At 36.8% G+C, this 14,216-nt stretch overlaps 1 protein-coding gene across 46 annotated transcripts in view; it reads left to right on the top strand.

The window, feature by feature from the left end:
- The window catches only part of LOC105195227 (ensconsin), a 157,961-nt gene that overhangs the window by 139,505 nt on the left and 4,240 nt on the right, over positions 1 to 14,216 (top strand). For 30 of the 46 annotated variants that reach the window (XM_039449172.1, XM_039449166.1, XM_039449162.1 and 27 more), the window contains 12 exons: positions 1,595 to 1,663; positions 2,494 to 2,683; positions 2,930 to 3,276; positions 6,020 to 6,202; positions 7,928 to 8,389; positions 9,875 to 10,054; positions 10,552 to 10,868; positions 11,029 to 11,260; positions 11,362 to 11,483; positions 11,562 to 11,803; positions 11,890 to 12,010; positions 12,156 to 12,493. In XM_039449172.1, coding sequence (XP_039305106.1) covers positions 1,595 to 1,663; positions 2,494 to 2,683; positions 2,930 to 3,276; positions 6,020 to 6,202; positions 7,928 to 8,389; positions 9,875 to 10,054; positions 10,552 to 10,868; positions 11,029 to 11,260; positions 11,362 to 11,483; positions 11,562 to 11,803; positions 11,890 to 12,010; positions 12,156 to 12,493 — 2,803 coding nt within the window. The remainder of the gene's footprint in view (positions 1 to 1,594; positions 1,664 to 2,493; positions 2,684 to 2,929; positions 3,277 to 6,019; positions 6,203 to 7,927; positions 8,390 to 9,874; positions 10,055 to 10,551; positions 10,869 to 11,028; positions 11,261 to 11,361; positions 11,484 to 11,561; positions 11,804 to 11,889; positions 12,011 to 12,155; positions 12,494 to 14,216) is intronic. The other 16 variants (XM_039449169.1, XM_039449170.1, XM_039449168.1 and 13 more) reach the window with 8 other exon arrangements.

Genomic DNA, 14,216 nt, shown 5'->3' with positions numbered 1-14,216 from the left:
TTGCAAAAAGATTGAATTTAACTGTATGCACGAGAATTGAACAATCATGTCCATATAAAAAATGTATAAATGTATTGTATGAATACGAGTGATATATTTGTCTTCTAATAACAAATTGCAAAATGATGTTGCTATATATTCTCAATCACGTTTATTGGACCTATCAGATTGCTGAACTATTTAACAAACCGATGTTTTCATTGATTTCTCCTGTCGGCATGCGTTATTTCGCAAGTCATAAAAAACGAGTTTATTTTGCAACGAGTAACAATGCTAACGAGTCGTGTAATTTGGCAATTGTGTAACGGAATGCGTGTCCGACGAATAAAGATTGACGCTTTCCAGTTTGAATACTAATCTTTTAGCTCGTTTATAAATTTAATAAACGATATTGAAACATCTCTCGCGATGTATTAAATATCGCGAAAAATTTTTGCATTTGTGAGTATGCATTCGGTTTAAATGCGATATAATATGATAAATCCACTTTCTATAAAAAAAATTTTTCTGAAAAAAAAATATACTTTAAAAATGTTAAGCGGATTATTTCATCAAATAAAAAAATATACTTTTTGTAAATCTTGTCATTATACTTCTTTGTATTTACTTTTATTATAGTTAACATTTTTTTCTGTACTATCAGATTATGCTAGACGCTACACGGAAGAAAAAAATTAGTTGCAAAAATTTATGGAAAACTAAATTTTAGTTATGTACAGCTAAAACTGAACTACCACTGAACTACACATTCTTGCTGCTGTAACTATAATTAATTTTTTTTTTGTATATGAAATTTTTCACACAGTATTTTTAATCTATTATATTGATATTAAGCTAAATGCGACGTTTTTTCTGCTATACATAATTTTTAGCTTGCTGAAAGCTTCTTAGTAAATGCGATTGATATATTTTTAATATTCAGTGGAAAAAAATTTCTTTCTACATTAGCGATAAATCACATTTTTCACTATTTTAATAAAGCAACTGCCTAAAGAGCTGATTAATTCTGCATTCTTTTCTTGCAAACTGATTATCTTTTCTGATGAAATTAAAAGACCGACGAGGATTACGGAAATGAAAATGTCGCTTTAAAAAAAATGAGAGTTGTTTTATAAAATGAAGATAACACTAAAGCGGCCATTTATATATTATGGATGAATTTATCAGACAAAAAAGAAGCCATGAAAAGACAACGTACTTTACATTAACGTTAAAAGAACCGAAATAAATTTCTGTTATTTTAAATTTTATATTGTTTCATTTTTAATTCTTAATTATTTTATTAAAGGAATTTTGTATTTATGTGCGAAAAGTTATCAGAACCTACTGATACTAACGTCATCACGATTTATTCATAAATTTTCCTCGTTGCAACACCTGTTCCACGATCTTGCATTAACACCGAGCAACTACGTGCATGCCAAACTACTCGTTTTAATCGTGCGAGCACATTTGCATACTATATCACTGTACACGGCAGGTGCATACCGTAATAACCATTTATTCATTCATTCATGCGTTCATTCGAACGTGCTGTAGACTTAATACTTGAATCTTACGTGCACACGCACATGTCTCGCTTTCTTCTCGGCAGATGTGAAGCGCCCGCGAAGTCTCTACGACGAGGACTCCCTCGACGGCGATCGTCCTTACGAGAATGAAGGTATCAACGTTTTCGAGGGCACTGTACAGACCGTCCCCTTTTTCCTCCTTTGAGTAAACTCTTTCTTTTTCAATAACATTAATGAGCTAATAACGCCTTTTAATGCTTTCGATTTACATTTATATATCAATTTTAACAAATAACGGTGGTAGTTATTATATTATTCGCATTAATTTCGTATAAGTATCCGTCGTTTAATCTAATGATGAATAAACTCATATTGAACATTATCTAATCGCGACTTGCATTTTAACATGTTCTCTAAATAAATATTTTATTTTGTAAATAACTTTTTATTATTATCTCGATGGATGATGTATGTACATATACTCTTTTCTCAGATAAAATTACCACAGTCCCTTGATTATCTTGTTCTCATACACACACACACACACGCATACAAATACACGTACATTCTTGTCTCGTTATGTAAGTTTTAAAAATTAATTATTTATATATTGTTTGAAAACATTTAATATGTTTACACTATCTTACATTTTATTTGAAAATTGTTTAAAATTATTTATTATTTATTTTCAATTGCATATTTTCTTTCTTTTTTTCATTTACGGCTTACGAGAATCTTTTATAACTTTGATTGTAAATTGTCTTAATGTATTATATTTAAAACTGTTTAAATTTTTGTAACTAAATTCTGTAACTAAATATATATAATCGAGTGAAATAACGATTAAAAACTTCACGCAACATTCTAAAAGGAGATTCGTTGATCTCTAGTCAAATTCACTTGTGGAAAACGGTACAAACTAAGCATTTGTAGTGAGCTTGGACAGGTTTTAAATTTGTTCGTTTCGCTGGGTTGTTCGCAGGACGGGAGTCGACGGGAAGCTCGAAGGAATTGGACAGGGCGAAGCTCGTCCGCGAGAGGCAGAACGAGGAGCGGCAGCGGAAGTTGGAGGAGCTCAGGCAGCAAGCTCTCGCCGCGCAACGCTTCCGCGAGCAGCGTGAGGAAGAGCGACGAAGACGCATTGATGAGCTCAGATCTCGTGATAATGACAGGTTTGCCGATTGAAAATGCGTTAGAGCGTTAAAAAAATCTACCAATTAATAAATTAATTTGATTAATTTCGCATAGAAAGTTGAAAGAACATAATTGCAAATTCTTTTGTGTTCGAAATTTTTTTAAGAAATTTATACATATACGCAAAGCAGAAGATAAATCTAGACTCTCATTTGTAGGAAGTTTGATTTGAAATTGTTATGCCTGAACGTGTTTCATCGTTTTTCTTTTTTTTTTTTACACAGACGAAATCAAGTTGAAGAGAGAAAACGGCTGATATGCGAGGCGGAGCGAGAGAGACGGGAGGCTATCCTCCGCAAGAATCAGGAGAGGGAGGCACGCATCGAGGCGAAGAGAAGAAACGAGAGATCGCACATCGTATTCGCGTTTGGCAGCTCCACGCCGCGGATGCTGGAGCCCGCCGACACCGGCGGTTCTACCTTTTGGGGCACCCGTAGAGCCACCTCGACCACCAATGTCATGATGTTCTCTGCTGCGCAGCCTCTCACCAGGAGATCCTCGGAGAGGGAGCTGGACGGCAGCAAGAAACGGGCCACTTCCGCTGGTGGACTCGATCGGAAACCGGGAGAAGGTCAGTCGAATATATTCGTTCAAATACCGATTGAATTACGGAAATTCACCGAAGTTCACTAAAGATCTGGCGATCGTCGACGCGAGTACATTAACTGCACATTGCATATGGAAATTCGATTAACCCTTTCAGCGCGCAATGTTAGACTCGCCACATACTTCAATGTTCCGTTCTATGAGATTCTAAGTCGGGAATTCTCTGGTAGAGATTCTCGCGTATAGAATTTGAAATCTTTCCGAATAGTTCATTTTAGTATGCTTTATCAGTCTGCATGTAAAATGCAAATTTGATTTAATCTATATTTACGCGATAACATTGTTCTCATTATAAATACGAAAAATTTCAATTTCGGTTAAAACAGTTTCTCAGAGAAAGGTTTCTTTGAGTTAGAAAATATTTATTTGACTCAAAGAAATGTGTGCATTGCTATACGGTTAAAGAAACGTTTTTCTGACTCGAAGAAATTTTTTGATTGTTTCTTTTATTAAAATTAAAGAAATGGTTTGGTTGTGCAACGCAAATATTTGTCTTAATGAAAGAAATATATTTTCAAAAACGAGAACAACTAATTGTAAATTATTTCTTACATTTCTGTCAGTACTTTCTTCGAATTAAATTATTCATTTAAATTAAATAATTTGAACAAATTTATTTGCTTTTAAAAAGGCTGATAACGTTATTTCTTGAAATCAAATAAAGTTTTATTTTCCAAAAAGATGTTTTCACTTCAATTTAAAAAAAAAGACCAAGTTAAAGAAACGATTTCATCAATTTTTCTCTGGGTGTATTTTCATGATCATGTTAAGGTGCTCGCAAATGATCGTAAATAATACATGACGCTTTCTGTGCTTGATTTATCACAGAAAGATAAAAAGAGATTGAAATACATGATATATAAGAAATATCTCGTAAAATATTTGCGTGTGTGTAACATGAAGTAGCCCAGCAGCAGCTGAAAGCGTTAAAGGCTTTTCCGTATCTCGTATACGGTGTGAATAATACACGCGTGGTATCTATTCTGCACCGTGCACCGGTAGAATGTAAATTAGTATTTATCGTAAACTCAGTCGTGTGTCGATTCAACGTGTTGATACGAACACGCATCGTGAGCCTCACGGAAGCGGATTTACTTCAATGTGAGTATAAATACGAATCGCGATATTATACTTAATATATGTACGTTACGTGTGTATCGTGTAATGAGGAAGATCGAGACCAGACATTAGCTGATTAACGTCAGTTGAGCCATCTTGCATTAAATATACGACGGCACTTTGTAAGTTAATCTTTTCGCGCTTCATAGCTCGGAAGGTGTGTTATTTGAAGCGAGATAAATCTAACGGTATGTTTCGAAGGGATAAATCGGTGCCGGTGAATTCACGTCCCGTTCCCATTTGCTTGTTCCATCCTATTTGCTCGAACGTCCGGCGTATGTATCGATGATGGATGTTTGTCGTACGGGCCTACAATCGTTCTTCCTGTCGCGGATTCATGAGGGATCGTGTCGTTTAATCGCGTCGTCGTTGCGAGAATATTTCTATGTCACGTCGATTCTCAGAGCTAGTCGAGTAAACGAGACAAGGAAGCGACTCCCAGTGCCTTTTCGCAACCTATACTTTACGCACGATCGCACGAGACCTTTGATATATTTTTCTTAGTGGCAATCGATACTGTTTAAAGTAGGGAGAGACTCCATCCACGAGATGCGGTAAAAATTTTATAGTGTGCTTAACTATAAAACTCGATCCACGATTCTCTGCCTACTTGTCGCTGCATTATCATTACATTATCATTGTTATATGCGAAATAATTGTATCTAAAATAAAATATATGAATTATTATGAAAATTAATAGACGAGATGAGGCGATTAAATTGCTTTGCTGCGAAATTAAGTGGGTTGACTAATTAAATTGCGTCTTTGAGTTTTTAAATAGAATAAATTAAAAAAATTTTATTACGAAACGTATGAAATCACTGCCGCACGAAGCTCTTTCACACAATTGCTCACGACATCGCGAAGCATGAAAGAACGATTGTCCAGCACCATTAGAACCTGTAATTTGCCGACGATCTTGCCCATAGCATAAATTTTACTTTTGGTTATTTACTTTCAGGTTTACACTCTCTATTCTATGTACACTCTTGTGGCAATCCCTTCGAACGCCAGCCGAATTCACGTATTACGTATTTTCAGCTTGAGATTGATTACACAGCGAGTCTTGAGAACGTTTTGAGCCCCGTGATATGAGTCGCAAGTTTTGCTTTTTATGCGACATCATTTATTTTTTTTACTTTTATATACTGCACACAAATTGCTCAGTTAGCATACACTTTGTAAACGCCACATCTTCATCCACATTCTTTCCTATCCGAACGTATATTCTCTCTCTCTCTCTTTTTTTTCATTTAAGAATCAACATTTGGAAACCACTGGAAGGTGAAACGAAAACTAAAACATTTTTTTTTTTTTTAAGGAACCAAGATATAATTTTTAATTACGGGGATTCTCTCTGTACTTCTCTTCTATGTTATGCTCTGTACTTATCATGGTGATGGTTCTGCATAGTGAGGTGTATACGGAAAATAAAATAATAAAAAAATAAAAAACAACACGCGTGCGATTCGCACTGTATCTAACTCACGCTGATCAACTTATGCTTTCCCGTACCATTTTTCTCATCCTTGTCCTCATTTTTCGCGGAACACCTAATATTTGCGTTGCGTTGAATGGTTTGTTCGCAGATATGAGAATGTCCTCGTCCATGTACGAGGTGTTCAATTGGAATTCTAGCCCCGATCCCCCCTTAACTCCTGCCAAGTATAAGAGAGCCAGCCTCTCTCTGCCCCCCACAACCGACATCTTTACCGTCGATGATAAGTCCGATAGCGACACTATGCGTCCCATGATTCAACGTGTTGCCAGTGGTGAGTCCTGATGTGTCTCGAAGCCTGCAAGAAAGCCGGGAGAGATCCGTTTCTGTTTCGTCTCAAGAATGAATATTGTCGATCCTTTACCTCTCGTTTTGTTTAGCACTCGCTCTCTTCGGACTCTCTCCCTTTCTCTCTCGTATTCTACGCCATTACGTCTTTCTTTTACTTTACTAAACACTCTATCGACGCATGTCACGTTCATTTAACACCGTAAAAGCATACCCCGCCGCACTTTCTCTCGTTCCGTAGTTCCCTTCCCAAATGTGTGGTATTGATATCAGGTGGATTTTACGATACGCCAACTTATGGAAGTGAAACCATGTGCAACCAATATCACAGTGTGTCGTTAGTTTGTCTACCCGTGTACGATTCCTGTACGAGTCTCGTTACTAACACCAGACCTAACTAATCACTACACACTATTAATATTTAGTTGCAACGTGCATTTTGCAAGCCTTTACCAGTCAGTAATACGCAGCTCAATATTATTTGTTAATGAATTTGAATTTGCGAATATGATTCAATAAGACGATTATCAGTCACGATCAGTTTTCCATTCAAGCATATTTCATTAAATTATGTACTTGTGCAGGGTGTCTGGAAAGATAGGAGCCAAACTTATACGTGTTAATGAGGTTCAATAGGTAAAAAAAATTCATGTAAACTTATGTCCGAAAATACTTTATTAAAAAGTTATAAAGGTTCAAAGATTTTTATCAAATGTTTTAATTATAATAAATGTTGGAAAAATTTTCGTTCGTAAGAATACAAGCTTCTATTCGGCGAACTAATGACTGTCGAACTCTTTCGAATATTTATGATAACTTTTAAGTTAATATGAACTTTTTTACCTACTCCATCTCATTGACACGTTGTATAAGTTTAATAACCTTCTCAGACATCCTGTATATGTAAATATTAGTTTATTAGAGAGCAATTGCAACTTTCAAGATTATACATGACTATTTATTTAAGTTGTAATTTAGTAATAAAAGATAGAGTAACGTTATATTGCACACTATAATAAAGAGGTAGCTAAGAATCTAATTCAACTAGTCATGTTAATTTAACGTAGACTTATAATCGTAGTATAACATTTACTGCTTGCATAGACGGGTTTCTCTTTTTAGAAATTGTTCGATTGATTCCAATTGCCTTTGAATGTTTTTAATGTGCCGCTTATAGAAGATATTGTGGCACATTTTCTTTTACACAAAATTTATATGGCATGTATACTAATATTGTTACTTAAATAATTACATGCATTTTAATACACAATTTACATACACTGAGAGAATATTTTTTATTAAACAAATCGTAAAAGAGTATATTTGTTGCTAATAATTTTTTTTCCCTCAATCCTTGCTTATCAAAAAGATACATTAATATTGCATATTAATATATTCTTTATTAAATTGAAATTTCGCGAGTTAAACGCGAATATATTTTACAACCTTAAAATAAAATCTCTCTCAGCGTATTTCTCCACGTAATTTTCACACGCCACAGCATGAAAAGCAAAGCAACACAACCACAAAGAAGTAGCGAAAAAAAAAGAGAGAAATGAAAATCTGGATGCGACCGAGTTGGCGCGCCAGAGAAACTCTTTACTCGAGTCTGCATTTCCATCGAGCGACCCGCGTCGTGTGTGTTCGCGCGAATCGACGGACATCGCTCGTTTCGCAGTACGAGCGGCACCCTAAGCGAGACTCTTTGCAGGTGATGATAGCGACGGCGGTGGCACGCCCAGCACCCCGACCTCGGTTTTGCTACGTGTGAACAGGAGACGCACCGACCTCATGCCGACGATACCGTCCCCGCGCGACGGCCCGCCGTCGACGGCACGCAGCTCCAGCGCCAAGGCCTTCACACGCTCGCCAGGTAGGACTTACTCCATGTCCAGGCTGGACCAGCTGGCGCAGCCTAGGAAACGCACGGTCGAGCAGCAACTCGGCACGTTGACGGAGCAACAGCAGAGCCAGCCTCTGCAGAGCGCTTCTAGCATGAGTCGCAGCATGTCGCACTTGGCCGCGCCCGGAGGAGCCAAGAGTCTAAAACGCTCCGATAATTCGCGTAGCATGGGCACGTTACCGGGCGCGGTGCCTATGCCCAGACCCACCCGCGCCGAAAGATTACGCCGTAAGGCTCGCGAGCACCAGCAGGCCGCCCAGCTGCAGCAAGGTAAGTGTGTGTGACCGTGCACTCAACTCTATAATATCTCGAATCCTTCGCTAAATCGAGCTTCTGTACATAGCAAAAGGTATCTCCCGCGATTTTTCACGAAATAAACCGACAATTCTTCCATTCTTCGCACTAGGAAGGCGTAGATCTTATCCTTAATCGTATGTCATTTTAGATAAAGTAGTTGAAAATAATAGCTTGATAATACATAGATTACGTTCTGTCTACATGTAAATCAGAGTTTTATAAATGTATCTCGTAAAAAAATATTTAATATCTTTTGTACAATATAACTTTCTCCGATCAACATTGCAGCTCTTTTCGGAATAATTAATCATCCGTTCTGCTTTGTATTAATTTTCTGGTTAACTTTTATTACGGTATACAGTCGGACTGATCATCGCTTAATGACAAACTTCGTAAGCCAGTTCGGCATACAGTCTTCGACAGAATGGGAAATAATCTTATAAATCAAAGTTAAAAAAAAGAAAGCACATGAATGCACTCATTGTCTAACAAGAGACCTTTTCAATCAGAGTTGGGTGCACACATGTACGAATAAGTGTGAAAAGGAGTCTTTGTAAGTCAATCGGGACAACCAACTTCGTCTCACGACACAAAGAGGAAAGATGTTTTCCTTCTAATTTCAAGCCGCAAAACAGAAATTATTCAATGTATCGATACACTTCTTCAAACTTTCTCATCGGTGACTAACCTGTCGATAATCGAAAGTCTATATTCTTCAGAATTATATTCTGATGTGGCATACTCTTTTGCCACTTTTATTAACATCAAGAGCCGATTGCATTAAATGAGGGAACAGCTAAATTAATAATGCAGATTGTTGATTTAATTAAATCGTCAACGCGTTGCCGAGTTTGATGCAGCCGGCTCTTTGACTTCCGAATTGATTAACAAAACGCTCCTACTGAGGAAGATCTCTCAACAGTTTTTCGGTACCACGGGTGAAGGTATGAGCTAACATCTCGGTAAGCTGCACGTTTTTCTTATACCTTATTATATCGCTACGCAACTTAGCTCGCAATTCACTAGGTACTGTATACACATTTGTATTTAGTGTGCAATTTGTTCCTAGTTAATTCACTTTGTTCAGTTACGATTCTTCCACTCTCTTATTTTGCGTGATTACAACTTGATTTTTTTAATTCTATTGGCTTAATTTTGTTTTTTTATTGGCTTATTCTTTCGTTCCGACTGTACTCTTTTTTTTTCACACTTACGGACTGCACTTGGACGTCGGTGGCGGTGCTTTCGGTTTCTTGCGATGTTCGCCTGCTACACTTTGCGTTCGCCAATCTCACAAGAGTGACACGATTTCGATATGTGAAGTGTGAAATGTACGAACGGGAATTTTATTCACACCGCCCCGTGCTTCTCTACCAAGAGATCCTATGCGCGATCGCGTTCAATCAATCTCCAGCGAAAAGATCAACAGACTACTTATCTTGGGTGGGTGACGCGTAGGTATCCGCAGCGGCGAAGTGACACCCAACAGCCCGTCCCGACCGCACAGCTCCATGAGCCAGCAGAGTGCCAGCAGCGTGGGCAGCAGTAACGTCAATCTGCGTACCCGCACGGCCGCGTCGCGCCGACCGCGGCCTGCTTCTATCGCCGGTACCGGTGTCTCGATCATAGAGAAACACAGTGAGCAAGCCTATTTTACTTCTTCTCCTACCGACCCTTTTAGATCGTCGAAAATCAACGAGAAGACCAGGGAGAAAAAAAACGAAAAGAAAAACGATTTGTCAAAATCGAATTCTTGAATAAAGCATATTGGAGCGATTAGATTGAAAAAACGGTAGATGTAACCGATGAAAATTATTTTTATAATCTGAATATCCTGAAAGGGTTGAGACACAAGGTCTAAAAAAATACGACAAAGAAAAAACCTTAAAGACAACTCGATTTTATGTGAAATTTTTTTGCTTTTATCATCTCTCATATTTTCTCTTTAATCATTTTTGTAAATTTATATTTTAAATTTTTTTTACGATGTTTTTTCTTTTAAATCTCCATTTGCAATCTCTTGTATATAGCATTTTTAATTACGATTGCTAGAATTGCACATATAAATACTGTATGCAACCGAGAGAGAAGAGCACGCATAGAAATTAAAATCCTGGTCATTTTCGGTATTGCAGATCTGGTAGGTGACATGAAATTAACGAAGGATTCAAAGCCACCACTGCCAAAGGTCCACAGCACTCCAAAGAAACCTTCTACACCCAAAGCCACGGAAGTGAGGAAGCCAACGGAGAAATTAATCAAGAACGTCAAGTCATCACCGCGAATAACTCCGAGGGCGACACCTCTGCAGAGTCCCGGAGTCGAGCACGTACCGCTTATCCGCGAAACTAACATGGAGATCATAAAGCAGGATGAGGGTAAAGAGGCACCAGATGTGAAATCGGAGGACAAAAACGAGGAGAAGAAGGATCAGGGTAGCGAAAAGGCGCAGGTAAATTTTATTCTATGTTCTACTTTGGAACGCACAACTTTATCCTGTATTTTTTTTTTAATAAAATGTAAATACTTCTTTTTTCCAACTTTTTGATATACAATATAATTTTTCCTATATAATAAAAAATACATTTAAAATCTAATTTTTATTTTAACAGGAAGCGAATGTTATCAAATCCGTAATTAACGAAACAAAGGTAGCAGCGGAACCTATGTCGGCAAGCAAACAAGTCAAAGACGAGACGAATCTAATACAGGAGAATCTATCGGATGCTATTGCGGAAGAACCAAAAGTTGCTAAAAAGGAAGAGAACAAGCAGGAGAAAAAATCGCCGGAGATGACGGAAATCAAGCTTGAAGGTGAAATGGACGAGCAGGTTGACATGTCAGGTATGATTAATCGAAATTTTATCGAGGTCGGACGATCGTTTGTCACGAGCTCTTGACTGCTAATAGTGAATGTCTATTTTTATTAATGATTCACTTTACAGCTTCGATGATCGCGAAAATCAGGATCACCACCGAAGAGGAGGCGAAAGCCGCTTTGGCTGAGCGTAGGAGATTAGCTCGAGAGCAAGCAGAACGAGAAGCAGAATTGGAACGCCAGCGACAGGTACTGCTTACAAAACAATTTAATATTAAACCGACTTTGCCTTTATATCTGTAAGCTTACGTATGACAATGTTTGTAGGAGGAAGAAGCGCGTTTGGAAGCTGAAAGATTGCGCGCAGAAGAAGAAGAACAGCGTCGTTTGGAGGAAGAAACTATACGCTTAGCTAACGAAGCTCGAGAGGCTGAAGAACAGCGATTGCAGTTAGCAATTGAAGAAGCTAAACGTCGCGAGGAGGAGGATAGAAGAAAAAGAGAAGAGGAAGCTCGCCAGAAACAAGAAAAAGAAGAAGCAGAACGCAAAGCAAGAGAAGAAGCGGAAAGGTTGGTTTAAAGAAATGTTCTCCTTCTTTATTTGTTTTGGAAATCATGATTGCGTGATGAATAATATCCATATATTTAAATTACAGACAACGAATCGAAATGGCTGAAAGGCTTAAGAAGGAAGAAGAGGAGCGCAACGCCAGACGCAAACGGGTCGAAGCGATTATGCTTAGAACTAGAGGCAAAAATCAAACCAATACTTCAAAGGTAACCGTTAGAAACGTTAAATATATTAACCTTTTAGTTTAAAAATTATTAAAGTTAATTATACTAAAACAATTCGTTCAGATTAAATGTTACATAAATAAACTGACAAAATTAGAAATTAATTTCTTACGGCGAATATGTGCAGGGAGAAGGTGGTGATGGTGACAAGCTAAAAGAAGACAGTCCTACCGATGAGAGCAAACCGGTACCGGACGGTAAAGGCGACGACGTTATGACAGCCAGTTTAATTTCCGAGGCGACTCAGCAATTTATCAGCGGCGAGCAACGAGCACATCACACGGAAAATAGCGTATCTGCACCGGACATAGTGCATAACGGCACGACACATAGAAACGGCATTAACGAAAGTAAAATTGTATTGGATAATAATCAGGGTAACGTTGAAGGAGAGTTGAACGGTCATCATACGAATCACGGGAATGGTATCAACAGTCAATCGATTACGCTGGACAATGCCACTGTGTAAGTATACTAATTCTAAACCGAAATCATAACGTCTTATATACCGTCGTCGACCGAGAATAAGAAAAAGTCGTGCGTATCTTCTCGTTAGATCGATGGACAATAATACCATAGTAATAGTGAAGCTTGTTGTTTCGGTAACGCGAGTTTAATTGGGCATTGAGATATGTAATTTTTAACGCGAGAAGAGCCCAAGATTGATTTTAAATGTGACGTACGCTGCTAGAATCTGATTATCACATATTATCGAATAATACATATTAAAATATATTGAAAACGAGATTGTAATATCAAGATTTAATTTTTTTTTGCGTAACTGCGAACTTCTAAGCAAGATATAAGAATAAACTTGAATAAACTTCTATTGTATTAATTAATCAGAAATTTTAATTAAATAATTATGAAATAATTACGAAACAGTTAGATGAAAAGTGCGAACATGCCAATCACTTACATTTTTACAAGGCATAAGTAATTGCACGATACTAGCCAATTAATCAATATATTATTCAATTAAAATGGACTGATTAATAATTGAAAACAAAATCGGTCGTATCGTTATTTGATCGAAAAGAATTAAAGCATCTAAATATCATACATATAAGATAGCTGACTAATCCATAATGAGAGGCTCAACTTTTAAATATTGCATGTTAAAATCCTTAAACATGTAAAGTTTTTATTTGCATAATATGCAATAAAAAGAAACTACGCGTTACAGAAAGTCAAGAAATCAAATATTACTGTGGCATCTGTTAACAATAAAAATTTCTTATATAAGGATTTCTTGGGTGCCCTATATAATTTGAATCCATAGAGAATACGTGCCACGCTAAATGTATTAAATTAAATATATTGTACGATTTTATTTGTAAATAGGTGGGATAAAAGTTCAAAATCGTAATGAACCATTGTCGCACCATAATAAATTAATTATTTGGAATTTTAAATTTGTACACGTAAGAGAGATTCTATCAGATTCCAAAATGGCAATTATTCGAATCATTTGATTCATTTAAATGTAAAATTGTTAGATGAAGTCCTAAAGATTTTACTATCAAAGGTTTTGTAAATATAATAAATTATGTTGTTTACATAATATGTGTTGTAACGTCGGTTAAAGTGAATTAATTAAGTTTAAAAGTTATATGCGTATATATATGTACACATTATTATAAACGGTTATTTAGTAAAAAAAAGTTTATACAATATACTGCGCTTTCCTGAGAGTGTTCCACAGGAAGAAACTGCCTATCGACATTAATTTCACCGAGAACATTTATCGCTTCATGCAAATATTTTGAGTAACCCACGCGTGTACATTGCAAAAGTAGTCAGAACAACGGTTGACGAGCATAATAAGCACGCCATTGCGACTCACCGTTTACGATACGATTAGTTGCACGATTAGAAATATATTAAATAATAAATCAACATGAGACTAACTACTATCGCGGTGATAATGAGATTGCAAGTATGAGAGTGTATATTGTATCACACCTATTGTAATGGTTACATATATTTTATAATTGATATTCGGCTATGTACTAACGGTAAATTTAAAAACTATTTTTAGTTAGAATTATCAAAGATAACAGCAAGAATCGTGTACGTATTCCGATTGTCATTACGTATTATGTGAACAAATTGGAAGAACGTCATATAATGCCATACATAAAGCATGAAATTGTTAAGAGAAATATTAACAGAACTGCAGAAAATG

The sequence above is a fragment of the Solenopsis invicta genome, chromosome 5, assembly GCF_016802725.1.
Source record: "Solenopsis invicta isolate M01_SB chromosome 5, UNIL_Sinv_3.0, whole genome shotgun sequence".
Taxonomy (NCBI): Eukaryota; Metazoa; Arthropoda; class Insecta; order Hymenoptera; family Formicidae; genus Solenopsis; species Solenopsis invicta.
This window is presented reverse-complemented; position numbering and strand designations above follow the sequence as displayed.